At 46.4% G+C, this 26342-nt stretch overlaps 1 protein-coding gene and 2 long non-coding RNA genes across 8 annotated transcripts in view; 2 read left to right on the forward strand and 1 right to left on the reverse strand.

Annotated features, from left to right (window-relative positions):
- LOC107504239 overlaps nucleotides 1-18308 on the reverse strand; it is a 113740-nt gene extending 95432 nt beyond the window's left edge. For 2 of the 6 annotated variants that reach the window (XR_004951956.1, XR_004951949.1), the window contains exon 1: nucleotides 17994-18308. This is a non-coding gene — a long non-coding RNA (uncharacterized LOC107504239). Of the gene's footprint in view, nucleotides 1-7923; nucleotides 8215-16232; nucleotides 16490-17993 lie in introns of those variants that run through there. The other 4 variants (XR_001595433.2, XR_001595425.2, XR_001595426.2 and 1 more) reach the window with 3 other exon arrangements.
- LOC107504240 lies at nucleotides 18193-20250 on the forward strand. The gene is made up of 3 exons (XR_001595438.2): nucleotides 18193-18461; nucleotides 18698-18757; nucleotides 19349-20250. It is a non-coding gene; the product is annotated as an uncharacterized LOC107504240 (long non-coding RNA).
- Nucleotides 20251-20301: 51 nt separating this feature from the next.
- Nucleotides 20302-23321, forward strand: POU3F3 (POU class 3 homeobox 3). The gene has a single exon (XM_016133331.2). The coding sequence runs from the start codon at nucleotides 20350-20352 to the stop codon at nucleotides 21838-21840; it is 1491 nt and encodes a 496-aa protein (XP_015988817.2). The 5' UTR covers nucleotides 20302-20349; the 3' UTR covers nucleotides 21841-23321.
- Nucleotides 23322-26342: the final 3021 nt, after the last annotated feature.

The following is a 26342-nucleotide window of genomic DNA, read 5'->3' on the forward strand; positions in this document are numbered from 1 at the left end:
TGATTTTCTAACATCTCTAAGCCAAGCACAACATTTGAGGGTGTGCATCAGTTTATTCTAATTTTACTATGGCTCACTTTACCTACTTTAGTTTCTTTCTGTCATGTATTTTTATAAACTGCCTTAAACTATTTCTTGAAACAAAGCAGAATATTAATTAATTAATAACTAATTAATTAATGGGTGAAAGTTATTTTCTGAAAGCCAAGTAACCTTTTCACTTTGACCTTTACAAATAACATTTTGCCCTTGGGGGGCCAGTGGCAGCAGCAATTTAGAATGAAATAATTATTGAGGTTTTTTTCAACCTTAATGTCACCGACACAGTGAGTGGAGTGCCAGTGTATCTCGGAGCTCCACGGGTGAGCTCAGGCCAGAAATCAGCATTTGCTTTGCCCCGGGTCAGTGGACAGAGGGGCGACGCCCAGCTTTGCAGCACGCCCGTGGGGCACAGTGTCCAACTGCACATTTTTCCTGGGCTTCTCTGAAACAGCTCAAATGTCACCCGAATGACACAAGACTGGTGAGGAGGTTAAGACATGGCTATGCCTGGGGCTGTGAGTTGTCCACATGGCCCTTGCAAAGGCGTTCGTGAATTGAGCACAAGGAGAAGCAGAACCAGCCTATGCAGCCCATGGACTCTTCCTTCAGCCAGGAGAACTGACAGTCTCAGGAGTCGATGGTCACCACCATGTTCAGAGATGTTGCTTTCTGCCAATCAGTTATTTTCCTCTCCAGGGTGCCCATGTGCAGAGAAACCGACGTGTCACTATATTATATTTAACGCAGGAGTTCACAGATGTAGGTGCATGCACCTCTGAGCCCCGTGTCGTACCTGGCCATGCTTCAGTCCGCTTAGGCAGTCCAAACCGAATCGCAATCATCGTATTGGGTTAACACCGCGAGCCTCACCCTGGTCTAGCTACTGCGTGGGGCTGAAAGGTGTGTCCGACCGTGGGGATGGGGTGCAAAGCAGGCCTTTAGAGCCTGTGCCGTCCTTGTTTCTGTAGGAGGCCCTCATGGCACTCACAAATGCCATAGCACTACTTCCAAAGCTGGCACAAAGAAGTCCCTGGAGGGGAGACATCTGGGAAACTCTAAAAAAGGGAGGAAAACATCAGGGTTCCCCCAAATTTGGAAAGCAGTAAAGTGATGTTGTTAAAAGCACATTCTCTTTGAGATGAGAGAGTCTCCGATTTTGGAGACTGGGTACCACCACCACATATCCTTTGGCGGCTGACTCATCTGTCCAACCTGGGTACAAGCTATACTTCAAAGGGTGTTTAGAGGCTTAAACAGGACAATGCCCACAAGGTGCATAATATCTGGTACATGGTAAGTCCTTAGTAGAATAGCATCATTATTATTGTTGTTGTCGTTGAAGAAATTGTCTTTTAAGTCATTATGCATGAAAATAAGAAAAGATTTGCATGGGAGAGTTCATCTTTTTTCATCTCCCCATACACAGGGACTGAGCATAGGCTGCTAAATTCTGGTGGACCATTATCCCCCAGACCATTTATAGTGCTGAAAATGAGAGAGGAAAGAATGCCCACTACGGGGCTGTAATCCCACAGCAACGTCACCTACCCCACTGCCACCACACTCCTCCTCTCGAAGTTTCTCCAGTGCCTGAGGAAACTAATTCAGTAGTTTCTCAATCCCCACTGTACAGACCTGTAACATCTTTAAAGCAATAAGGCTTGGCACAAGAAGATTTAAAAATAGACAACAAATCTACATTCGATGCTTAATGCACCTAACCCTTAGGAAAATGTATACGAAACATTTTTTTCTTCTCCACAAAACACTTTAGCTGTTACCCAATGCCACTGAATTTACTAAGACTGCAAGCTGAAATCAACTCATCCACATAGCTAAAGCTGGTTCTGCAATGACTTCTAAAACCCAGAGTGCAGAGTGACCGTGTGGCTGGAGGCCTGTGTTGACTTTTCTATGAGTCTCGACAACTTGCTTTAACTTGTACTGTAGCAGCTTACTCCCAACCTCCCACCCCCTCAACACACACACAGCATTGGACCTGGGCCTGGTAGGCTGGTCCTGGATAATGGAAGGGAGCTCTGTGGGGCCCGAGGAAGAGAAAAAGATAAAGACATGGTCACGCCCATGCTCCTTGAAGGGTTATTCACGTAGTCGCAATTTATTCTCAGTTGTCCACTGATTTGATTTCAAGGGCACCTCATCATACTGGGTCTAGAGCCTCACAAATGAGACCTTTACTTGCAGTTACACAATAGTTACTAATGTAGCCAATTCAGCAAAGTCAGTACTAGAGAACAGCATTATTTTCAAGATTTATTATAAAGGGCATTTTTTAAAAATCGTGTCAAAACTGTTTTAATATCTTGGGCTTTTCCTCGCTCTCTCTTTAAGGACTGCATTTGGGACTAAGGGCAGTTAACAGTAGCAGGTCCTGATTGGCCAACATCTGTTTCTTTATAAGAACCTTACTTGCCAAGTAGCTGGACAGCAATACCCATTTGGTATTCATGGGAAGTACTTGCTGAGCAACAATGACAATAATTGCCTCTGATTCTTGTGTTTACAACACTGCCAAAGTATCATTAGGGCCTTATTTATAGATAATAATGCTTATTAATCACAAGTATTTGAATTTTGGAATGTATTAGATTAATATTCTTTTGTACCTCAGTGCTGTACTAATGCTGTGAAAGACATTTAGTGAATGCAACCCTTTGTGAATGCTTATTTTGAGCTGCAAAATAATGTGTGTAATTTGCAGGTGAAAGATAAAGAAATTATGTGGCCACCTCTCAACAGCCTCCACCACGATCAATGGCCAACTTGGAGAATAAGGCCTCAACTCTAAAATGAGAAATAAATATCCCTCAAGGTATTATTTCCAAAAAATCTTCTAAGTTTGTATGACGGGAACTTCCTAATAATGTCTATTATCTTGTTTTGCCATAATTCTTTGGGGGATGGCATCACTTTATTGAAAAGGGTCTGCGATGAGGAATAATTAGTGATTCTGTAACAATTTCACATTGTATAAGTTTTTAGAGGCTCAAGTGAGAAAAAATGGCAGAGGATGACTAAGAGTTGTAACCAGCAAAAGCACAATCTGCCGTCTAACTGGCCTGTGTTAAACATCCTTCGTTCATTCATTCAGTCTTCCTACTCCCCTATTTTTATTTGCATCTAGAAACAGGACTCACTAAAAATTTCAAAAGGTTATCACACTTTTTCTAAGATTATTACAAAGAACATAATTTCTGTTACTGTAATAAAAATGAATTTTTAAACAAAAAGCATTACCAGCCCGTAGTTTTTACCTGGCCACTCCCTCCTGGAATTATAGCAAATATAAAATCAGCAACATTTTCTTTTTATCTAGCATACATTTTTATTTATTCTTGGGGTATTCGTGCTGTGTGTGTTAGAACAATACTTCAGTTGTTTAATTAGATGAATGTGAAATATAGTGACATAATTTTCCAGAAATATTTGAGAAAGAAAGCAAAGCTTATTAATATAGCTCTAGGTGCTATTTTTTAAATAATATTTGTGATTAGATCTTTTTTTAAAATTGCCTGTAATTAATGTTTACTAATGTTTTTTAGACAAAATTCAAATCATGCTCAATCTTATCCTACTCTACCAAAGACTGTTTAAAATAGTCTATGGCTCTAATTACAACCTACGACATATAACACTGTCCTCTCTTATTCTCTCGATTCTTGTCCACCCCTACTACCACCACCTTTCAATACACCATATTACACTGAGAAAATTATCATCCCTAGAAGATGCTTGACAATGAGTTCAGTTAACGTTTCCAAGTCAGAGGATACAAGGAGACTAAGATTCTAATTCATTAAATGTATAATGTTAACATTTTAATCCATTGCTAAATGTAAATAACTATAGCAATCCCAGTTGAACTATTTAACATTAATTTAAAGTATTTTATAATATTTGTGTGTCTCTTCTTATGGGGCTAAGTAGAAAGATGAACAATTATCTAATAACTTTAGTCAATGTATTCAGCCAAACCTGGCAAATCAGGCCCCTCATCTCTCTTTATTTGAATTTGGTAAATGTCTCAACTGGAGGTCCATTCAGATGTATGTTCCATCTCTCACAACACAGGGAGAATGAAGAGTCAAGGAATAGCTTATAGAATTAGTTGCTATCTCACAAATGGAATCACTGCAGATAGCCAATCTAGATTATGCAAATTTCACTGTCCTTTTTTCTTTTCTTAATAAGTAGGTGGAAGGGAAAGCATCAATGCCTGAGTTCTCCAAATAATTCACTTCTCCGATTTATTTTGCCTTCAGTAGACGCCGTCTGGTTCTCTCTTTAAAAGACGCTAGTACTTGGAGGAGGAGGAAAGAAAATAAATGTTTTGAGAGAACACTGATACATCTCACCTCAATGTGTGTCACTGATAATGTCTAAACATTGAGGGTGAATACCTTAAATCCTCCTTGGGTGTCTCTCTGAACCTTACTGAATTAGTCTCACTTAACTGCTTACTGATTTGAAAAAGAAAGAAAGAGAAAGGAAGGGAAGGAGAAGGGAGAGAAGGAGAAAATGGGTAGTCTAGAAAGTTGGAGTTTAAATTTGAGAGTATTGAAAATACAATTTACTATGAAAAACGGTTTGACAGAATAACTTGTACTCCACCAACGTCCTAGCAGTTTTCTAAGAGCCTGGTTAGATACGAAACTTGAGATCTGTCAACATTTTATAGTTGCTCTGACTTAATAAGCATTTTTCCTTCTTTTCCTTAACTGCCAAATTTTTTAATGAAATTGAATCTTGGAAGCATACATTCCGGGGAGTTTTATTTGCTATATTCTAGTTCTGTCTGCTTTTAGGCCACAGAATGACAAAATATTTATTCGTACAAATCTTTCTACGTGTGTAACTTGAGCCTACTAAAATAGTCCTTCACCCACTTCATTAATTAAATCAACAAAAAAAGATCATTTTACATTTTTGTAGAGAATAATTCTTCATCCACTTTTTTGAATGAACATTTTAAAATCATTTATAGCCTATGCTTCCTTGTCATGACACGCTATCAGATAGAAAACTTTCTACAACAAAAAACTAACTTACTTTTGCGATTGATTTTAAACCCCATCCAGAGTAAAATGTTTTAACCTCTTTCCAAGTAATAGTCTCTTAAGATTTTTTCACTTGGGGTAATCCATGGTTTTAACTTCAAATTTTTTAAGAGATTAAGATAAAATCCTCAAAAAGCAGTTGAGCAAACTGATTTTAATTTTCACAAGCTCATCACTGATATTTACACACCACCAATGAGTCATCAGTCTTTGACATATTTTCTCTGAAATAAATAAGCAATAAATTACATGTGGGAATAAATGCCATCATAAACATCATATATGTTTTTCAGTTAAGAAATATACATTTACATAAACTTGGAAAAGTCAACAAAATATTTTATAATCTTAGTAAAAATAACTCTCATTACATGAGAGAGCTGGTCTATCAAGGTCTTCAAGATAATTTAAAATTTTTTTGAGTCCTTTATCCACTAGGACAAATAGCTGTTAAACTATAACATTCAGGTGTAACATTTCTCTACATTTGCTCAGCACAAATGAGCACTGGGTCCTGGCTGATGTATTCATTTTAACTGTAATTCTTATTTTTAACCCCGAAAGAACACTTCGAAAATGCAAAGATTCAAAATACCATCAAACAAGAAGCAAATACGTAACATGTCATCCCACATTACGCAAATCATTTCAAGTATATATTTCAAGTTTGCTTTTACATTTTGAATTATCATTCGACTACTGAATGTCTTTTAATGATATGAAAGCTCATAAAGCTACTTAAAAAATGTTTTCTTTACAGTAGAAAAGAAAATAAAACTAATGTTTTTCTTGATTACACATAGAATATAATTTTTGTTCTAAGACAACAGTATTTAATTTGAGGACAAAAATACCTGCATTTAAATGGAATATTTACATATCAAATATGCATTCTGAAGTATGATGCCCTTTTTACTTCATATAAAACAAGATATTTAAGTTCATAGTGCTTTTAAACAGGGTGTGCTTAAAATACTAAACTATGCAGTGTTATTTATTGATTTCTGTGGAGTCGTGTACAGTTGGCACAAGTCAGATTTCAAAAGAAATTTTGAAGTTTGTTTTAATGGCTTTAAGATTTACTCACTCTTCCTCTTTATTTTAAGACTATCTGTTATAGAATGTATTGTTAATCGCATAAGTTTGGTATATTACACATGGGCTTGTTATATGCAAATGTATTCAGTTGGGGTATGTATATATTTTGTTACATTATGTACATAAACATCTACCCTTGTGCATATGTATATTTACATCATGTATAAATATGTGTATATTACCAAAGGGTACTATCCTGACGGAGGAGGAGCTTTTAAGGACTGCCATACAATATTTCAGTTAACTGTTAACTGAATGCTGTTTTCTATGAAAGTAATTAGCGTTTTTTTCCCCACGGTCCCAAAGGTGGGTGTTTATAGATGTGGTTTAGTTATTTACTGTTTTCCAAAAGGCTAGTTTTATAACCTTACACCCACATATGCTTTAAATCAATGAGTGATACCCTCCCCTTCACCTTTCCCTTCTCTTAGGAAGGCCTGTGGGCAAACAGCTTGATAAATAATTCAAAGAAAAGCTAAACTTTGATTCTAAAAACAAAAGTTCATCTATTTAAACATTAACATTTTACTGTTAACACTTTATTAAAATGTAGCTGTCTACAAATTATCTTATGAAAAGCAATGGTCAAAATTATATCAAGATACTGGCTGGTGAGGGTCTCTTGAGGTGAGTGTGTGCAAATTTTACTGAGAGCTTTTCTCCTGTGCAGAAGGGCTTATAAACAATTATGGCTAATAGTAAAACCATCGAATATGAATAAATCCAAGTACTAAAAATATACACCACTAAGTATCTCTAAATTATTGAAAATCTTCAGATGCAAACATTAGGGCCAAACAAGGACCAACTGAAAGTATTCCTAAAGTTTCTTTTTAGGATCCTCTGAATCTCATGTTACCAAAAACACAGTTTGGCAATTGGGTTCTTATTCTCAGTGATGGAGAGAAATATTTCACCCCTTCTGAATTCTTTCTGCCCTGTTTTGCCCTTGTTGAACAGTCTGAATAGGACGGCTTGATGTTTTCAGAAGAAGGAACTTGCATTTGGCCCAAGTTTTCTTCTGCTAGTCTGCTTTTCTCTTTTTAAAATAGAGATAACTGACAACCCTCTTTTGTAATGAAATTATGGAGATCACTCACTGGAGGAAAGAGGAGTCATTATTTCAGAACTGAAAAGGTGTGGGTGCCTTCACTCCCTTCCCCCAAACTTCCCATCACTGGAAAGGAGCCCATGAATTGGAAAGGGGCTGAGGACAGTGGCACGTTACAGGACAGCTAATGAGACATCCTAAACGTGATTTTTCAGTTGATTCCTGCCGCCTCCCCATGCCTCCAAAATAAAAACAACCTCCATCCAATTTTAAAACCCAAAGCAGAAAGGAGCAGATACACAAGCCCCTGAAACGTGGCTTCCGGGTGGGGGAAATCCAGTCCAAAGAGCAGGCTGGATGATGGAAAAGCTCTCCGTTGCATTTCTCAACGAACATTGTCCCTTTCAGCCTTACGCAGCTCACGTGAGTCAGAGTGTCTGTGAATATTCCCGGACCACATGAGGGATCTCTTTGGGAATCAGATGAGATGGAGGCGAAAGAGGGAGACGCATGTGTGGAGAAGGGGCGGGGTAGAGGGGGGGAGGGAATAAGCTCCAGGGCTGCAGATTTAGATCTCAAGGCTGAAAAGGTTACGCTTGCACCGGAGCATGCTGTAACGCCTCCTGCCCTGCCCTGCGCGCGCACCGCACTCACCCGCACACCCGCTCTTGCCCACACTGGCACCCGCACACTGCTCCAAGCCTCTCTCCTTGACAGACCGCGGGAGAAGCGGTCCTGAGGCGCTCTCGTTGGAGGTGCGGCGGCCCAGCCTCGCCGAGCGCACAGCGCGGCTCTCTGAGCTCCGGAGTCCGCGGGCGGGGAACGAGGCTTATGGCCGCGGGCACCAGTGGCGTCTGCTGCGCGCAGACCTGAGAGGTGGCGGGAGCGGAGCGGCGGACCCGGGGCGAGCAGGGGGCCGGGGGTAGGTGATGCCTCTGCATCCCTCCCCGCGCCGCCCTCTATGCCCTCTGCCTCCGCCCGCCGTTCTTCCACCTCGGGGAGCTCGCGCTGGGAAAGGCACGCAACGCCAGCTGCGTGTGCGCACGGGCTGGGCCGGGCCGTGGGCGGTGCGGAGAGCCCCCGCGGCCCCGCACGACCGCGGGCGGCGCGCGGGATCCTCCGGCGCTGACCTGCAGGGGGCGCCGACGCGTTCGCGCCCCTCAGGGACCCGGCCGCCAGTAATGGGCGCGAAGGAGGGGCTGGTGGAGGACCCGGGCAGAAGCGGGTAGTCTCCGCGCCTCTCCGAAAGGTCGGGCTGAGTCCTGAGGCTGCTGCTGAGCCGCAGGACTGGGACAGTGTTGTCACACTAGTCACCAACGAGAGGCCACGAGGCGTCGCAGTCCGCTTTCCGGTTTCGGGGGCTGCAGGCGGCCTCGAGCTGCTGGAGAGTTTGCCTCCTGGCCGCTTGGCTTAATCAGTGCTCTAGGGTCGGGAGGGGGAAGTTTCGCTTTGTCCTCGCAGAGCCGCGCACCACACTGGGGAGTTTTCTACCACGTAGGGGACGAAGGCGGACGGAGTGCGAGCCTTGCTCCCTGGCTGAGACTACCCGAAAGTACCAGAAGTCTCACCTGCGAGCTGCGCCCTCAGCCTCCCCAGCAGTCACCGTCAAACTCATGCCCCTCCCATGGCCAAGAGGATTCGAGGCCGCCTAAGACAAGGCTGCGCGGATGCGGCGGGCCACCGGCTAAGGGCCGGGAGAGCCCCGGGAATCTGATGTACTCAACGCGCCTGGGCGCTCGGCCGCTGCCCAGCTCTCGAGCCGCGCCCGCCTTTCCGCTCGGTGGGCTCTGCGCCCCACCTACGGGGACTTCCCCCAGGCTGCAGCTTCGCTGGAAGAGGAAAGTCGGGGCCACGTTCCTAGAGCAACAGAGTTCGTGTCCTCGCAGGGAACCGACGGGGGCTCGATCCGGCCCAGCGGCTCTGCAGATACTCCATGGGGGCTTCAAGGGCCAAAAGTCCCTTTGGAGTCGACCTGATTTTGTGAAACCTCGAACTCCGGGGTTTCCATGTCCCTTTCTCACTCGAGAAGTTCAGCCATGTCCCCCGTCCTGATTCAGACCCAACAGCCAAGCCAAGAACAGAGGTGTGCGGATTTTTTTTTAAAGACCCACATCTTATAAATATGAGATTTATCAGGCAGCACAGATTACTTAAAGCGTACCATTTCTCCGCGATCCAATTTTATTAGGATTTACTCTCATTTGTGCTCGGCTTCTCAGGGGAAATAATGCTTTGATTAATGTAATCCTGGCCCGGGAACCGCCACATGCCCCTCGCCCCTCTCCCAAGAGAAAGGGCCTGTTTGACAAACAATAACAGAGCAGCAACTCTTGCAATCTGCCCACATCTTTGGGGGTGGCGAGGGAGAAGGTGACACACGTTCACACGCGGTTCGGTAAATGCAATGGTGAGAAAAGTGAGCTGGTTCTGCACGGGGTGAACTTTCCAGACGCAGAGCCCTGGGCTCCAAGGCGCGGGGGCTCATGGGGAGGAGCCCTGGGTGGGGTGCGCGCGTGGGTGCATGTGCGCGCCTGCCCTCTGCTTGCTCCGAGCGTCTGCCTCTTTGTCCCCCGCCACAGGCATCCACGGCGGGAATCTGCGCTCTCTCTCTGCGAGCAGCACCCGGACCCAGGGTGCGGCCACAGCGCCCACCCGCGGCCCCAAAACACCTCCGGAGCAGATCTTAGGGGATAACCGGGCACCGACCTGGGACGCCCTGCAGCTGCCTAAACCTCTGCCAGAACCCTAGAACATGGGACCGAATTCAGCAGGTCTCCCCATGCATCCATGCATCCATACACGTATACAATACAAATCAGTAGACGCAGGAACGAAAGGAGCACCTCTCCCTCGCTTCTGGCTGAGAGCTGGGGGTCCCCTTTCCTGCTGTTCCTCCTCCCCGAGGGGAGAACGCTCAAGACTAAAAGGAGCAAAGGAACGAAATCCCGGGCTCGGAGACGGTCGCCTCTGGGCCCCGTCCCTGTCGCGCTGTCCCCACCCCCACAGTCCCCAGTTCCAGGAAGGCGGGGACGCAGCGGTGCGAGGGGTCCTGCCCTGCTCCGCCAGAACAAAGCCCACCGCGGGAGGCCGCGGCCGCGCACCAAGCTGGTGACAAAGGCGAGCGCGCGGCGCCGAGCTCCAAGTCTGCGCTCCTACAGCGTGGGACGCGAAGGAGGCCTAAAAGATGGGGTGCGATTTGCACCGGTTTTTCAGGGGCTGCGGCATCTCGCTCCTGTGTACTCAGTGACCCGTAATGGTGACTCAGCGTTTACCTCTTCGCTGTCCCGCACCCCTATATCCCTCTCTCTTGTCTCCTGTCCTCATTCTCCTCCATCTCTCCCTTTTTTCCTCCACCTCCCTTCTTTTACCTTACCCTTCTCCTTTTGTCTTTTTTTAAAAATCTCCTTTCATTTTTTCTTTCATAGAAAAGCAATGTTAATTCGACTTCCGAAGGCCGCTCTGCGTGTCATAGTGCTTAGAGAGAAAAGAGGAATAATGAGATCCTCTTAATTTTAATACGCAAACTGTACTCAAAATGCAGTCTAAGAAAGCGGAGCTTGGCCCTGGGTCCCTACAAGTCGCCGCGTATTTGGGAGAAGTTGCCTATGGTGGCCATAAATGGGGGGAGGACCCCCGCCGCTGTGGAATGGAGACCTCGAGTGTTGGTGTCCCCCAAGGCAAACCTTTCTACGGCAAGTTCCAATCTGACTTTATAGCCCTGGAAAGCAATCGCTTTCCAGACCTCTCCATCCCAAAGAAATCGTAGTTTTGTCGAACTTAGGTCACTTGAACAGTCACTGTTTAACCGAGTGGAGTTTTGTTTTTGCAGTGTGAATTAAAAAATAAAGAGAACACAACCTACGCCGTTTAGAAAACACACGCCTAGAGTTCTGGAGTCTTTTGAAACCCTAATGTAACACTAAATTAAGATTTGTCGTCTGTTAAACATCGGTGAAGCCTGGAATTCTCTCCCTACAAAAACAAACAAACAAACAAACAACCTGGGAATAGGAGAGACCATTCAAAGCAATAGGAGAAACATAACTTTTACCTTGGGACAAACCCCAGTGACACGAAGCTAGAGTGAGGAAGGCCACTGAGGTCTATCACCGAAATCTTTTCACCAGATATTTTAGGGCTGAAACTGTATTGCTGCAAAACCATGGAATATTTGCAGTATCAAATATCCATGGATATTGGTATTGTATTTTTTTAAGTGAACAAAACAGCCACAATTTCTTGAGGACCCTCCCCCCCCCAAGGCTGACCAGGTTAGGGTGGGCCTAGGGAGGGAGCAGGACAGTGAAGTGAGAGCTATAGCCTTCGCAGGAGAGAAGACACCACATAAGCACCATTTGTAAAAAATACCCAAACTGCAGACTAGTAAACTGCAATCTGCACCCAGCTCCATAGACAATAGCGAAGTTCGAATATTTAAAAACCTAATAATTAAAAAACACATGGACTAAAGCATAAGAGTTGTTTTTTCACAATGTGTCACATGCTTCTTATCCATCACAAGACTATTCGGTTCCAAACTAGACAGGAAAAACTGTCTAATGTAAGGGGAATGTTTGGGGTAGGGGAATGCCCCCAAGGGAGAGGAGAGTTCAATTCTGTTAGGACCACAAGCTCAAAATATCCAGCCACCCCCCTAGCAAAGCTAATATATCTGGGTTTTGTTTTTAACAGTACAGAAACACACACACACACACACACACACACACACACACACCAAGCTGACCTTGGAATATTTTTTCTAACTAGGACATACCCCCATGTTTTTGTTAATAAATCATCATCATCACTCTGGTCAGTCAGCCCTACATTACCTATCCCCGAGAATTGAGAATTTAAATTCGAAGACCAATGTGTTGGAGAGTGAGGTGGGGAGGTGAGGGGGGCAGGCAAGAATAGTCCATCACGTTATGTCAGCCACAGTTTCCCTAGCGATTGGTAGCTTTCATTACCAGACTTGTCAGGTGCATGCATGCAGCTAGAGTGGGCAAACTATTGGAAATGGGTTGTTTCAAAAGCATGCACTCGATTACCAACTTATTGTGCCTTCAAAATTTACATTCCCCAATCTGAAATGCTCAATAGTCTAACGCTGTCCTATAAGCATCGGAAGTGTAAAGCTTCTTACTTTAGGGTGAGAAATCACAATGTCTAAATTGTTAATCACTCCTTCAAACCCATGGAAGAAAACGAAGTGCTTGCTCCTTTCCTACAGATCACATAAATCAGTTATCAAAGTGATACAAAGAACTAGGGGGAACCATCGGAAGCTTCAAAACACTTAGCAAGACCAAGAAACAACTCATCCACTGCCAAGATGACACATACTCATTTCCACCCAAAAGCTACCAGTGGAGAGCCCTCTCCTTTGTATACAGCACACAGTATGGGTTGTGAATATGCTTAATATTTTCATTTGTAAATGCTAATGGCAAATGCTCTTCTGCGTGGTTACGGCAGGCAGCACCTTATCATTCTCAAATGGAAGCAAATGAGTAAATATCCACTTTGTGTTTTGTACATTTGACCTAGGTAATGTTCTTCATTCTCTCATTTGGCAAAAGCAATTTCACCATCCCCAACAATTAAAAGTCTGTGGCTTTGCCCAGCACTTTGAATCTTAATTCATATACGGAGCCTGATTGTTTCTACCTCCAAATCATTATAGAATGCTAACGCAGTCTCTATAATATGTCAGTTCTCAAATTAACTTGTTGCTTTACCCAGAATTATTTTCTGCTGCTTTTACTTTAGGTAACCAAAGACTATAGATATCACGAGAAAACGTTTTGTTTCTTTCGGGGTTTTTTAAGTACCTTTGCAAAAAAGGGAAAGTAAGTGGCAGCCAAGATAGAAACAGTCACAGATCTCATGAAAAGTGATACTAAAATTATACTCTAAATATGTACAATTATGGCTTAACTAGTGTTCTGTAAAATGTCTGACTAAATTTAATAATTTTTAAATGCATTTTAGCAGCCTGGACATGCAAACTAAGCCACCGCTTTGAGGCATTTGTCCAGTTCATGTATATCTCCCCCAGAAGTCTTTTGTGTAAAATGTCCGCAGAGCTGAAGAAAAAGCAATGTTTGGGCTCAAATTACACAGTTTCCTCAGTTCTCCACTGTTTTATTAGCACAAACCTGACAGTACATTTCCTCAGTCTAAATGTGAGGGCTCGCAGATGAAAATCAGGGAATTAGAATGCTTTTTAGAGATTCTCCTTTGCTTTTATTAGTCCCAGTAACCTTGCACCCCTCCTAGATTGAATACTATTTAAATTTGGACTTTTTAAAGTTAGTTTCAAAGAAAAACTCATGGCTGGAAGCTGACCGACTTGAAGTTGAGTTAGAAAGAATAAAGTGTCGTTCTCCCTCTTCCAGGGCAACAGTAAAGCTCCACATAACGTGTCCCTTCCCAACAGGCTCGGTGACACAGTCACAGGTGCGCTGAACTACTGAACCGTGGAAGCCAGCTTCTCCCTTCCAGTCACTCATGGCTTCCCTGTCTTAGTCATACTCTCTAAATCTTCTTGGGAAAATTGTCGGTAATTCCTCAGAACCGGTCAGGATTTGCCCTTCACTATTTTAGGAAGTTTTATCCTTTACCACAATCAAGTTCATTCTTCATTGGCGGTATCAAAAAATCTCTGAGGGGGAAATCTGGTGCTCTATTAAGACTTTGCCTCAACAGTGTTAAATAATATTGTGTTAAAAAGTTCAAATCCACAGTTACCTCTAGCCCATGACTATTTTGTATTTTCTTTTCCCTAGCAAGACTTTCCTTCAAGAATAGATACAAAATCTTTCTATAGCCATGGGAAGTACCAAGAATCTAAGTAGCCAGTAAATATCAAATGGAGTAAAAGAGATCACAGATGTCTGTTACTAAATCTCCAGGGACTTGAGTTTTATTTAGAAGTAAAAACATGTATCAAGTTGAAGAACATTCATTATTTAATAGATACTACCTTAGAATGTATTTTATTTTCTTAACTGTTTTTCAAATATATATATATATATATAACTTGAACGATGGCTTTTAAGTCTCTTTTTACAAAACCTTAATTATTTTTTAAAGTGTTTTTGCTTTCACAGCCCAATTCTGTTTTCCAGTCTTATGTACACTTCACTGAGAGAAATAGACAAATTCTTTTCTGAACTGTTTCTTTCAAGGCCATTTCACAGACATGGTGGGTGGGAGATGAGGAAGTCATTGTCCTCATAGTTAAAGCTCTGTGTTATGCAATGAAGTCACTCCTCATCCTGAATCTGCACAGAAAGGTTTGTTCCTTTGGCAAGTTGGGGTGAGCAGATTTGCTTTTGAAGCAGCTACATTTTCCTCAGTACCTGCTAAGGCGAGTCAGTGCGCCCCCTGCTGACAAGTTCCTAGTGCGACTCCCGAGCACTTTCAAAGTTTATTTTGTTCAGTAAACCGTGTCATATAAAATTAACAACAACCAATAAAATTAGCTTATATGTTTCAACTGTAAAAGTTCAAAACAAAATAAAGCTAGTTTTAGTGGAGCTAGAAATCTCTAGTTTGGCTTCTTCTCTTTGGCTGAACCAAGGTCCTTTTATCTAAAGCCCAGTGCACAAACATATAGCTTAATGTGACTAGTGTTCTTCCTTTTATTTCTTTCTCTATGGCAACCAATATGCTCTGCTCAGAAATGTTCCCCATCAAGGAAACAAATGATCTTCAGGGAGCAGCTCTATATGGCATCTGGTCCAATGGAGCACAGAGAGTTAACCCCAGTCAAAAGCGAGGCTGCCAAGCACGTAAACAAGGAGTGGAAAACTGGCGATTTCTTATCCCCCTCCCCAACTGAAACGTCTTCCTCTCTCTTTACAAACCATTTCATTGATTTGGCATCAACTGCTGCCAAAGAAATTACAAATTTTAAATTGCAAGGTGTTCTGGATACAAAAGTGAGATAAAATTCCAGCCATTCGAGTTTACCTACTCATCACCCAGACGCTGCTTTCTTTAAAAGAACAAAACCAAGAAGCTTTGAGAATCCTCTCCAGCATATTTCATGAAGGTAAGGGGCTCACACAAGCTTGGACTTGGCCTAGCTATTTCCTCCAGCCATATTTATCTAATTAAGTGCACCTAGCAAGTAACTGCACCTTCAATTTTTACACAATCCAGTGACAGTGGCAAGGAGGGGGGACAAGGCAGGCTGTCAAATACGGGAAACAAAGTAAAATCTAGTTTGCGTTGCTGGAGCTCCAGCCTCCTTTGGGAATGATGTGTAGGATGTCCTGGTTGGTTTTGATTGATCACCCTCTTTCTGATGGACTTTTTCTACCAAGCTGAGAGGCTGCAACTTACTGCGTGCTCCCAGAAAGGGCACTAACCGGGGGGTTGCGCTGACTTCCTGCCTCTTCTTCCTCCTCTGCTTCCTTCTGCTCCAGCTCTCTGCCCTCCCTTTGCCAAGCCTCCCCACCCCACAACCTCCAACCCTCTGCTCTCAGCAGGAATCCCCTCACCCCCATCCCTTGCAAACACACACAGTTCACTACAGCAGCACTGGCTACAGAAGGGTTTCTCTCTCTCTGGTCTTAATCTTTAAAACTCCCCAAACAAAAAATATTTATAATACTGCATGCTTTATAATCGCTGCTATTCTAAGGCCTCCCCCCTCCCCAGAATCAACAATTAAATTCAATAGCAAACTCCTCCCCACCCCAAAACCAAAAATGTGCCTTGCTGTGAGGAGCTTTGGAGTGAGCCCATCTTTTCATGTAATATTTTAGCATGGCTTTTTTTTTTACGCTCCCCCAACACACTTTCCCTTCTTTCCTTCAAAACAGTTGCTCTGTGAACCCTTTCTTGTCCCAAGCAAAGAAAATAAACTCCAAAACCTACAAGAGCATAAATAAACCCAGAAAGAAGGTGGGAAAAGGAGAAATTAGGGAAAGAAAATGAAAAACACTTACCGAGGAAACTTCCGAGGTTTGACTTTAAAATAAAAGATGTTTTATTTATTTTTTTTCTAATAAGGTGACTGGAGGGGGAAGGCGCATTCTCAACTCCCCAGAACCGATGCATCCTTAGCCTTCCTTTACACCGACTCCTCTAAGCCCAGCTCTCCACTAGTCTATTATTTTCACCAAAATATATGAAAATGTATGCAAATGAAAATCAGCACTAACTGTTCTCCCCTTGTTATATACTTTGGATTTTTTTTTCCAGACAAAACAATCACACTCGCAAAGGGATGGGGCGGGTGGGGTGGGGCGGGAGGTGGGGGAGGCTGGGGAGCGACTGGAGAACGAAGTAGGAGGAAAGGGGGGAACGAAGGGGACAGACCTCGGAACAGAAATGCACTACTGTTATCGAGTAGCACCGCGTTTTGGGGGGCTTCTCACACACACACACACCCTCCTTGAAAAGAAAGAAAGTGGATCTGTTTGCAGAGGCGCTATCACGTTTCATCAGGCCACCTGAGACTGCTTTTGAAAGCGTGTACTGTGAAATTCATAGCAGTAATTTAGACAAAATCCTCACTGTATATTAATGAAAGACGGCCCCATGGCTCTGTTCCTATCCTCCCCATTCAGTGTAAACAAAACCACGAGACTTTCTCGGTTTTTGAGCCGGATCCAAGCAAAATCGGCAGGAAAGGAAAACATGGGGTGCTGGCACCGACTATTCAAACGTCTGCACCTGGAGATCTCAGATTTATTCAATGAAATCTGTGTTCCGTCTTTTATATATACATATACGCATACATAAATATAAAAAGGAACCTTAGGGGGACGCGGAGAAAAATAATCCACGCTGTTTGGGGTTTGGTTGACGCTGTCTCTCAGCTCTATACCTTAGCAATAATGCTTTCCTAAAACCTACCTACGATGGTATCTCTCCCCCGGCAACAAGAGCTGGACAAGATCCTACATAAATTCTATGCGTCTACTGTTAATCTGAAATTCACGCAAAGTCTGTGTGGCTGAGCCTGCGCTCTCCAGCTTTAACTGAGTTCACCTAACTGTGCCCAGCAGAGCAATCATTCCCCAGGAGGTAAGGGCAGCCCCGTTCACATTTTAATCCCAGCTTCGCATCCAAGTCCAGGGCCGCGGCTCGAGCGCGCGCCGCTGGAGCTGGGCTCTGCACGCAACAGAAGCAGGCTAAGGCGTCCGTCGCACCGCGGCTGGGGTGCGGGGTGCACGCAACGCACACTCATTAGGAACGATGTATTTATTGAATGTCCGAGTTAGGTTAGTTCATTGGAAATCTCAGAGGAGGGTTCAATTTGCCCTTGTTTTCGTTGCCACTTTCTCTTTTTTCTTGGTTCGCTGAGGTTCCTCAGTGCAGCGTTTCCGCTTGGCTGCGTCCCCCACCCCCGCTTCTCCCGCCTACCCTGCGCACTCCCCCGCCCGTCCCCCTTAACTCTTTCAACCAGGCTGGGGATGAGAAAGCGTTCTGTCGCCGCCAGCCCCATCCACTATGCAAACCCACTGGAGACAGAAAAGAAAGAAAAAGCACACCGTGCCTAAAAATAGAGGGCAAGCCAACCCCACCACTAATATTCACGCTGTAGACGAGAGAGAGAGAGAGAGAGAGAGAGAGAGAGAGAGAGAGAGAGAGAGAGAGAGCGCGAACGCGCAGTGGAGGGCGCGGCGAGTGAATCCCGGTTCCTTAGGCCGGCTCCTGCTGGAACGGGGATGCCTAAAGCCCCTGGGGTGGGATACACTTACGATGTACCTATGGGGAAAGGTCGGCCTGATTGCTTTTCAAATACATCGCATGGCTCCGCTGACCGGCACCCTCCAAACTCACAAGGGCACTCACGCTACTTGCCTGAATCCCCGAGGAGGGAGGCGAAAGGGAGGGGAGAGGAGGAGAGGGAGGGAGAGAAGCAGAGGGGGGTGGGGGCAAGCGCAGCCGCGGCAGCGAGCGGTCCGTCTCGCACGCGCGGGCACCGCGCTGGTCCCGGGCTGCAGGTTTCCCAGATGATGGCATCCGAGAACTTAAACAAAGGGGGCCGCCGCTGGCGCGCAGCGGCTGCGGAAAGTTGCGGTGGCAGAATTCCAAGGAGCGTGGCCACGACCCGAGCTCTTGGCGCTGCGAGCTCCCCCTTCCCACCCCCGCAAAGACAGAGATGGGGGCCGGCTGGTGAAGGAGAAAGGAAACTTTGAAACCACTGGGGACACATCTGTCTATAGGTATTAATGTGAATGGTGCATCCTTGCCGCGCGCTTTACAAATCTCTAGGATGGGGAGGCGGGGAGGGCGGCAACACCACTCTGTCCTGGGTGGAGAGGATATCTTGCTATTTTTCATGATTTTTCCCCCTCTTCGTTTTCCTTGATTCTCCCTACCCCCCACCCCCGACACCTTCATCCCTACCACCACCTTCTTCCGTCCCTCCCTCCCTTTCTCTCTCCTTCCCTCCTCCCAGATCTCTAGCGAACGCCCAGAACCATGGAGGGGACGCCAACGACTCGGCCGGACACTAAGAGTTAAGATGTGGCGGAGGGGGTGGCGGGGGAGGGGCGGGGAGGAGAAAGTGGAGAGGGGGAGGGAGCCTGGGGGACGGCAGATTTCCAGCATCTACGATGCTCTGCCTAAATTAAAAAGCAACCAATCGGAACGGCCGGAAGGGGGGCCTCGCGTCCTGAGCCAGTCATTCCGGGCCTGTCAATCACCCAGCGGGTAGCCAATCAGCGGGGGCCCTGGTGCTCGACTTCCTTGTATTTGGGAAAGTGTGGTGGTGGGTGCGCGCTCGCGGCGGAGGGTAAACATTCGACAGTCCCCGCTCTGAGAGGGAGGGACACAGAGCGAACTGTCAGATCGGAGCGCGAGCGGGCAAGCGAGAGAGGGAGAGAGAGAGGGAGGGATCGGGAAAGTGAGAGAGGAAGAGAGCGCGCAAGAGGGCGCAGAGCGAGCTCCCGCTGCAACTCCGCTCCGGTACGGCCCGCGCAGCGCCGTCCGTGCCCCTTACGAGCCGCTCAACGTGCTCACTGGAGTTGGTTGTGTTTCCAGGATCCCCTCTATGCACACACACCCCTCCATCTCCACCAATGCACTCTTCTTCCTCCTCCTCCTCCAGACAACTGCTGGGAAAAAAATAAAACACCAACCCCAGCCTTCAGCAACAAGGTAACAGAGCCATTCGACCTCATTTTTCTCCTGTTCAATTTTTTTTTCCTTGTTATATTTGTTTCCTCATTTCTGCCCAAAAGGAAATATGTCGCATCAGACTGTGACTGTTGCAAGGAGAATGGAAAAGGACTCTTGTTTCAGAGGCAACCAAGAACTTCGGCAATAGCCACTTCAGAGAAATGCACCATCGCACGAAGTTTTCCTAGGACAGAGCAAAACTTGGAAGGACCAGACCAGGAGAGCAGGAGGCAGCCTCTCCTGTCCGCACACGCAAGCCGCCAGCATCACCACGCCTTCAAGGACGAAAAAAGTTTTACTACTGCAAGGGACAGCGAGTGAAATGTGTGCCTGAGGAGGACAGCGGAGAGTGACCGAGAGAAGGAGCGGATCGGCTGCTGATCATCCACAATTTGGTTCAGGAAGAAAAGAACGGCTTCTTTCTTTGTTGTCTCGGGTGAAACCGCCACTTGGCAGGTGGAGCGGGCCCCGCGCCCGGACAGAGTCCGCGCTCGCCGGGACAGCACGGGGAGCGGGAGCCGGACGCTCCGGCACACAGCCCCGAGCGCAGGCCCGCGCCTCGCCCAGCGAGCCCCGCTGGAGCGAGTGGAACGCGCCAGGGCTGGGGGGCGGCCACGACCCCCCCTGAAGGGGGCGGCCACGGAGCGCGCCCCGCAAAGCGAGCCCCCCACCCCAGAGCGCTGCTGCTGCTGCTGCTGCTGACCGAGGCCAGCCGGCGACCCCCGCGCCCTGCCGAGCGGCCTTGCAGCTGCAGCCGAGGACCGCGGCTGCAGCGGCGGCGGCAGGGGCGGAGGCGGCGGCGGCGAAGGCTGCAGGGCCGACAGGGGCCCGGGGCGGGGGCTGGGAAGGAGTGGGGGAGGAGGAGAGAGGCGGGGGGGCGCGGCGGCGGCCGCGGCGGTGGCGGCGGTGGGGTGGCGGGAGCGGAGCGGCATGGCCACGGCGGCTTCTAACCCCTACCTGCCGGGGAACGGCCTGCTGGCAGCCGGTTCCATTGTGCACTCGGACGCGGCGGGGGCCGGCGGCGGCGGGGGCGGTGGCGGCGGCGGCGGCGGCGGCGGCGGCGCCGGGGGCGCCGGGGGCGGCATGCAGCCCGGCAGCGCCGCCGTGACCTCGGGCGCCTACCGAGGGGACCCGTCCTCCGTCAAGATGGTGCAGAGTGACTTCATGCAGGGGGCCATGGCCGCCAGCAACGGCGGCCATATGCTCAGCCACGCGCACCAGTGGGTCACGGCCCTGCCCCACGCCGCCGCCGCCGCCGCCGCTGCCGCCGCCGCCGCCGTGGAGGCGAGCTCGCCGTGGTCCGGCAGCGCCGTGGGCATGGCCGGAAGCCCCCAGCAGCCGCCGCCGCCGCCGCCGCCGCAAGGCCCCGACGTAAAGGGCGGCGCCGGACGCGATGACCTGCACGCGGGCACAGCGCTGCACCACCGTGGGCCGCCGCACCTGGGGCCGCCGCCGCCCCCACACCAGGGCCACCCCGGGGGCTGGGGAGCTGCCGCCGCTGCAGCCGCCGCCGCCGCCGCAGCAGCCGCCGCCGCTCACCTCCCGTCCATGGCCGGGGGCCAGCAGCCGCCGCCGCAGAGCCTGCTGTACTCACAGCCAGGCGGCTTCACGGTGAACGGCATGCTGAGCGCGCCCCCGGGGCCCGGAGGTGGCGGCGGCGGCGCGGGCGGTGGCGCCCAGAGCCTGGTGCACCCGGGGCTGGTGCGCGGGGACACGCCCGAGCTGGCCGAGCACCACCACCACCACCACCACCACGCGCACGCGCACCCGCCGCACCCGCACCACGCGCAGGGACCCCCGCACCACGGCGGCGGCGGTGCGGGACCCGGACTCAACAGCCACGATCCACACTCGGATGAGGACACGCCGACGTCGGACGATCTGGAGCAGTTCGCCAAGCAGTTCAAGCAGCGGCGTATCAAGCTGGGCTTCACACAGGCCGACGTGGGGCTGGCCCTAGGCACGCTGTACGGCAACGTGTTCTCGCAGACCACCATCTGTCGCTTCGAGGCCCTGCAGCTCAGCTTCAAGAACATGTGCAAGCTCAAGCCACTACTGAACAAGTGGCTGGAGGAGGCGGACTCAAGCACCGGCAGCCCCACGAGCATCGACAAGATCGCGGCGCAGGGCCGCAAGCGCAAGAAGCGGACCTCCATCGAGGTGAGCGTCAAGGGCGCGCTCGAGAGCCACTTCCTCAAGTGCCCCAAGCCCTCTGCGCAGGAGATCACCAACCTAGCGGACAGCCTGCAGCTCGAGAAGGAAGTGGTGCGGGTCTGGTTCTGCAACCGGCGCCAGAAGGAGAAGCGCATGACGCCGCCGGGGATCCAACAGCAGACGCCGGACGACGTGTACTCGCAGGTGGGCGCCGTGAGCGCCGACACGCCGCCGCCGCACCACGGGCTGCAGACGAGTGTGCAGTGACGGCCAGGACCACAGCGACACAAAGGCCGCCGCCTCCGCAGCCGCTGTCACCACCGCCACTGTCCCCGTCGCCGTCGCCACGCCGACCCCGCACCAGAGCCACCCCGGGCCCGCCCGCCGCCCTCCCCTCAACCCAAAGACAGGTATGCCTGCCCTTGGAAGAAAAAAAGAGAGACGGACCGAAGAGACATTTTTTTGAAGTCCAAGGAAGGAGGGGCAAAACAAACAAATAAGCATAATAAATACCCAGACGGTTTTAAACACATATATAACAAACAAAACCGGAAGAGAAAAAGGGGGCGATCGTGAGATCTCGTTTATGCTGTGGTGGTGTTTCGTTTTTGTTCTCGTTTTTGCTTTTAAAGAAGGGTGAAGATTCCTAGCGCACCAAAACTGCACTCAGGAGGTCTTTCCCACCCTGAGAAGTCCTACAAGGCGAAGGTGGACGGCACCTAGCACTTGCCTCGTTCTCTTCTCTTAAAAAAAGCACCCCTCACTCCAAAGGGCTGCCTGAGTGACCCACGGGAACTTTCTTTCCTGGAAGCAACCTGAAAGAAAGCAAAGGCACCGGGTTTAATCAGGGATGACTCTGTGCTCCGGGACCCTGTTCTTTTTGGCCATATTGAAGTCATTTGGGGACACACTGACTATGAAATGGGAAGGAGAAAAAAGGTACAGTCTCCAGCAAAAACAACATTCACAGCTTCTGAAATTAACAAACTGAAGAGCAAAGCCAAAAGAAAAAGAATACATTTCCTCCAAATAACCTTGGAAATAAAAGTATCACGAAAAAGCAGGGGGATGAGCGAGGGGAAGGGGACATCGCCCATCCGCCGAGGAGTGGGAGAGGCCGTGCCCAGCAGGGCGCGGGCGAGTGGACTGGGCACGGAGCAAGGCCCAGCCATCAAACCCGGCTGCAATGGCGGCCCCTCGGGTGGGCGATGCCTAAAGATTCCACTGCTAATATTTTTTTTATTAATATTTTTTATTTTTTATTTCTGGACTGACTCAGATAAAGGGATTTAGAAAGACTGAGCACCAGCCGCTGCACTTCTTGGACTTCGCTCCTCAATCCGTTGCCAACTTTGATTGAATGGGTGCTGTGGATGTGATTATATAATACTGCCATTTCCAAGCAGTGTTTTTGGTAGGTTTTAATAAACAGACTTTTCAAAAGACGGCAATATAGAATTGTTAGATCCGTTGTTGATCTAAAAATATTTGCTTTATATTTTCATTAAATGACTTCTTTTAATATTTTATTCAGAATACTTATGAACTGCTGCAAAACGGTAATTTATTTTTCCCCAGATCTTGTATTACGTGTTTTTTTCAGACGAGCACAAATCAAAATGAAATGAAAATATGGACAGTTGTTAGGTAATAAGGGTATCTTTTGATGTGATCATTTGATTGTAATTTAATTTGAGTAGTGATTCCGTAAGAGCTGATCGAGAAAATAAATTTGTTAGAATGAAATAGTCTGTGTCTGATGCATAAACACTGTGTGGGAAGAAAAGAGTTCTTTAGAAAATATTTTTTTTACTAATGCAAGTCCTTCAGTCATAGCACTGAGGAAGTGAAGTGGAGCCTGCTCCACCTAAGGTACATTTGGAAATCTAGAGTGAAAGATAGTTGTGACAAAACGCTAATACCTTAACTTAGTAGTCACTCCTTGGTAAACTGTAAATTTCACAATATTTTTTTCTCTCCCTTAATTTTAGTGGGTGTTTTTAGTGTTTTTAGGGGAAATGGTCAAAATACCAGTCCTTTTCTTGGAGATACCTATATCCTTTATCACCTTTCTCAGAAGATTGGACTACATCACCAGTAAAAATGTGCCAACTGATTATTAATGGTTGATACAGGGCCCCCTCAAAAGTTTAGTCTGTCTTTTTCCTGTCATCCCCCACCATATTGCTATGCCTCTTTCCTCTTTCTGAAGACTAATAGTTGTGAAGAATAGCTTATAAGTCTGTAAAATATTTTATATCAATTACTTCCCATTAATGACTATATGTAATTACGTTTAAATTATTAAGCTGGAGTCTTTTGTTTTGTTTGTTTTTCCTGTAATGCAAGGAATGTGGTCCACACTGCATTCCCCTCTGTGATTACCAGCTCAGACACAAGATTCTGCAGTTCTGTGTTTCCGTCGTTCCCCTATGTGATCCTATATCTTCTTTACTGGTGCTGGGGGTTTTAGCTTTTTGGATCACTCCTTAGGTACATCCTGCAGAGCGGTCACATTTATCAAGTTAATGTATCAATATTTACCATGTGGGAAAATGAAAGTGTGATGCCTCAGGTTGTGAGAACTAAAGACGAAAAAGGCTCTGCTCAGTTAAGCCCTTTCATATTGTACTTTTAAAAAAAGGTATTTTGGGGGTGATAAAACAGTGATTTCATAGATTAATTTTCCCCTGATCTCATTTAGCTGTCACTCATGTTTTGCCTTCTTCTCTCATCTCCACTTCCTTTCCCTATGATATCAATGCAGGGGTTAAAAAACCCGGAAAACTGTGAGAGCAACAAGGAACAGTTATTTCTTCCAGACAGACCCTGTGTCACTTTCATAAATCAAGCCCAGCCAGATGGCCATGTATTGGGTTGCATTATTTTAAACACCAAATCGTACTAAAAATCACAATCATTTTGATTTGTGAAATCTGAAAAAGGCCATATTTATTAAACAGAGAGAAGAAAAAATGAAAACAAGAAACCACAATTTACTTTTCTTGGCTTTCTTGTTTCCCTATTTCTCTTGCTATTGTAATCACTCTGCCCAGCAAATTTACAACCTGGAGTGGGGGTGTGGGGACAAACTTCATAATTTTTGAGGATCTACAGGGGCAAGCAAAGAAGGCCTTAATTGGACAGCTGAGGACTGGGTGTGGTTGTTTTTATACGGTGGATACTACTGGCACGTGAGATGAAGACCTGTTTTTCCCAACAGGATGATAGAGGTTGATTAGACAGAAAATGGGTCTATTTAAAATTTTAGAAGCTATTTGCTTACTTGGTTTGGGTGAGGAGAAAAGAACTACCGTTAGATTTCATACTATTAAAAAGCAACCTTTGCTGATTACTTCGGGAGAAGCCCGGATTAAGGAGCAACAGAGTAACTTTTAATTGGAGAAGCTGGGAAAGCAAGACCTTTTTATTTCATTATTTTTCATTTTTAAAAGTGAGCTAGTGCTTGCATTCCATATTTTTGAAAATCAACCCTTTGAATGTATTTATAAAATGAAATTCATGGTTGAAAAAACAAAAGAGAGCAGATATGACTGAGAGGTTTTGTGCTAAGGCTGATATTGTAACAACACATAAATAATGAAAATATTGTTATATATCACCAGATCTTTTTAATGAATTTGGTCATTGTGTTCCTTTGCAGAGCAAGTGTCTTGTGCTTCATAAAGTGACCATTTGTTTCCACCCATTTCAATTCACCCCCTCCTCCAGTACCAACCCAAAGGAAAGTGACAAAGTTCTGTTCCATCAATCTGGCTAATCCCAAGCTAGGCCCATTTATAGTTTGCAGTCCCCTGTGGCTCCTGATCTGTTGTCCAAGCCTCAGTCATCTCATTCACCCAACCATCTTCCCCTGCAGGTCTGGGCAATAAATCATTCAAGGTGTATTTAAAATAGTCACTTTGCTGTTGTTGCTCTGCCTTTTTTTTTTTTTTTAAGTACTTAGCCAAGGACTACTTCTTTGTTCCGAAACAGAACTGTTCATTATTGATCTTAGAGAGTCCCTCTGCTTCCCTGTAGCCTTCAGTGTTTGCTCATTACCATGCTCATAATCTGTTTTGTATGAATGCTTTTCAACATTCACAGAATAATTGGTTCTAATATTAAATGCAGTATATACTATTGATAGTTTTATCGATAAGTGTAATATTTTAAATAATTTTAACAATTAAATTTGTTTTTTAAATTATATATTTGTAAAGTATTTATCCTGTTGGAAGCAACAATATACTGTTGTATTTATTCGTTTATTTTTGTAATAAATGATCAACCTCTTCAAGCTAAATCAAAAATGACACTTTTATATATTTATACAAAATGCATTTTAAGAGATGGGCATATTTGCACCAATTTGTATGTAAATAGAGTAAGATCCATCAATAACGTGTAGCTTTCAGAACTAAATTGAAGAAAGAAACATTCCACATGGAGTTTAGTTTGCCCAAGTTCCAGGATAATTAATCAAACTCTAAAATGGATGCAACAAGTATTGGCACTGGATGCGGGCTTGAAATTAATTATTTAGAAGGTGGACCTGATTTTTTTTCAAGGTAGAAGGATAGAAATTAAAGAATTCTTTCATGAAATGCACGTGGCTGACTGGACCGATTAGAACAGATGTTATGTTTCAGTGATAAAACTTAATACCTAGCTGTGCTCAGACATCTATGCTGGGGAAGGGTGTTGAAAGAGAGTTAAGACTTTGAGGTTATCAGTGACCCAGAAACAAAGTGATGGAGAAAAAAAAA

Source organism: Rousettus aegyptiacus, unplaced genomic scaffold (assembly GCF_014176215.1).
Source record: "Rousettus aegyptiacus isolate mRouAeg1 unplaced genomic scaffold, mRouAeg1.p scaffold_m13_p_7, whole genome shotgun sequence".
NCBI classification, from domain to species: domain Eukaryota; kingdom Metazoa; phylum Chordata; class Mammalia; order Chiroptera; family Pteropodidae; genus Rousettus; species Rousettus aegyptiacus.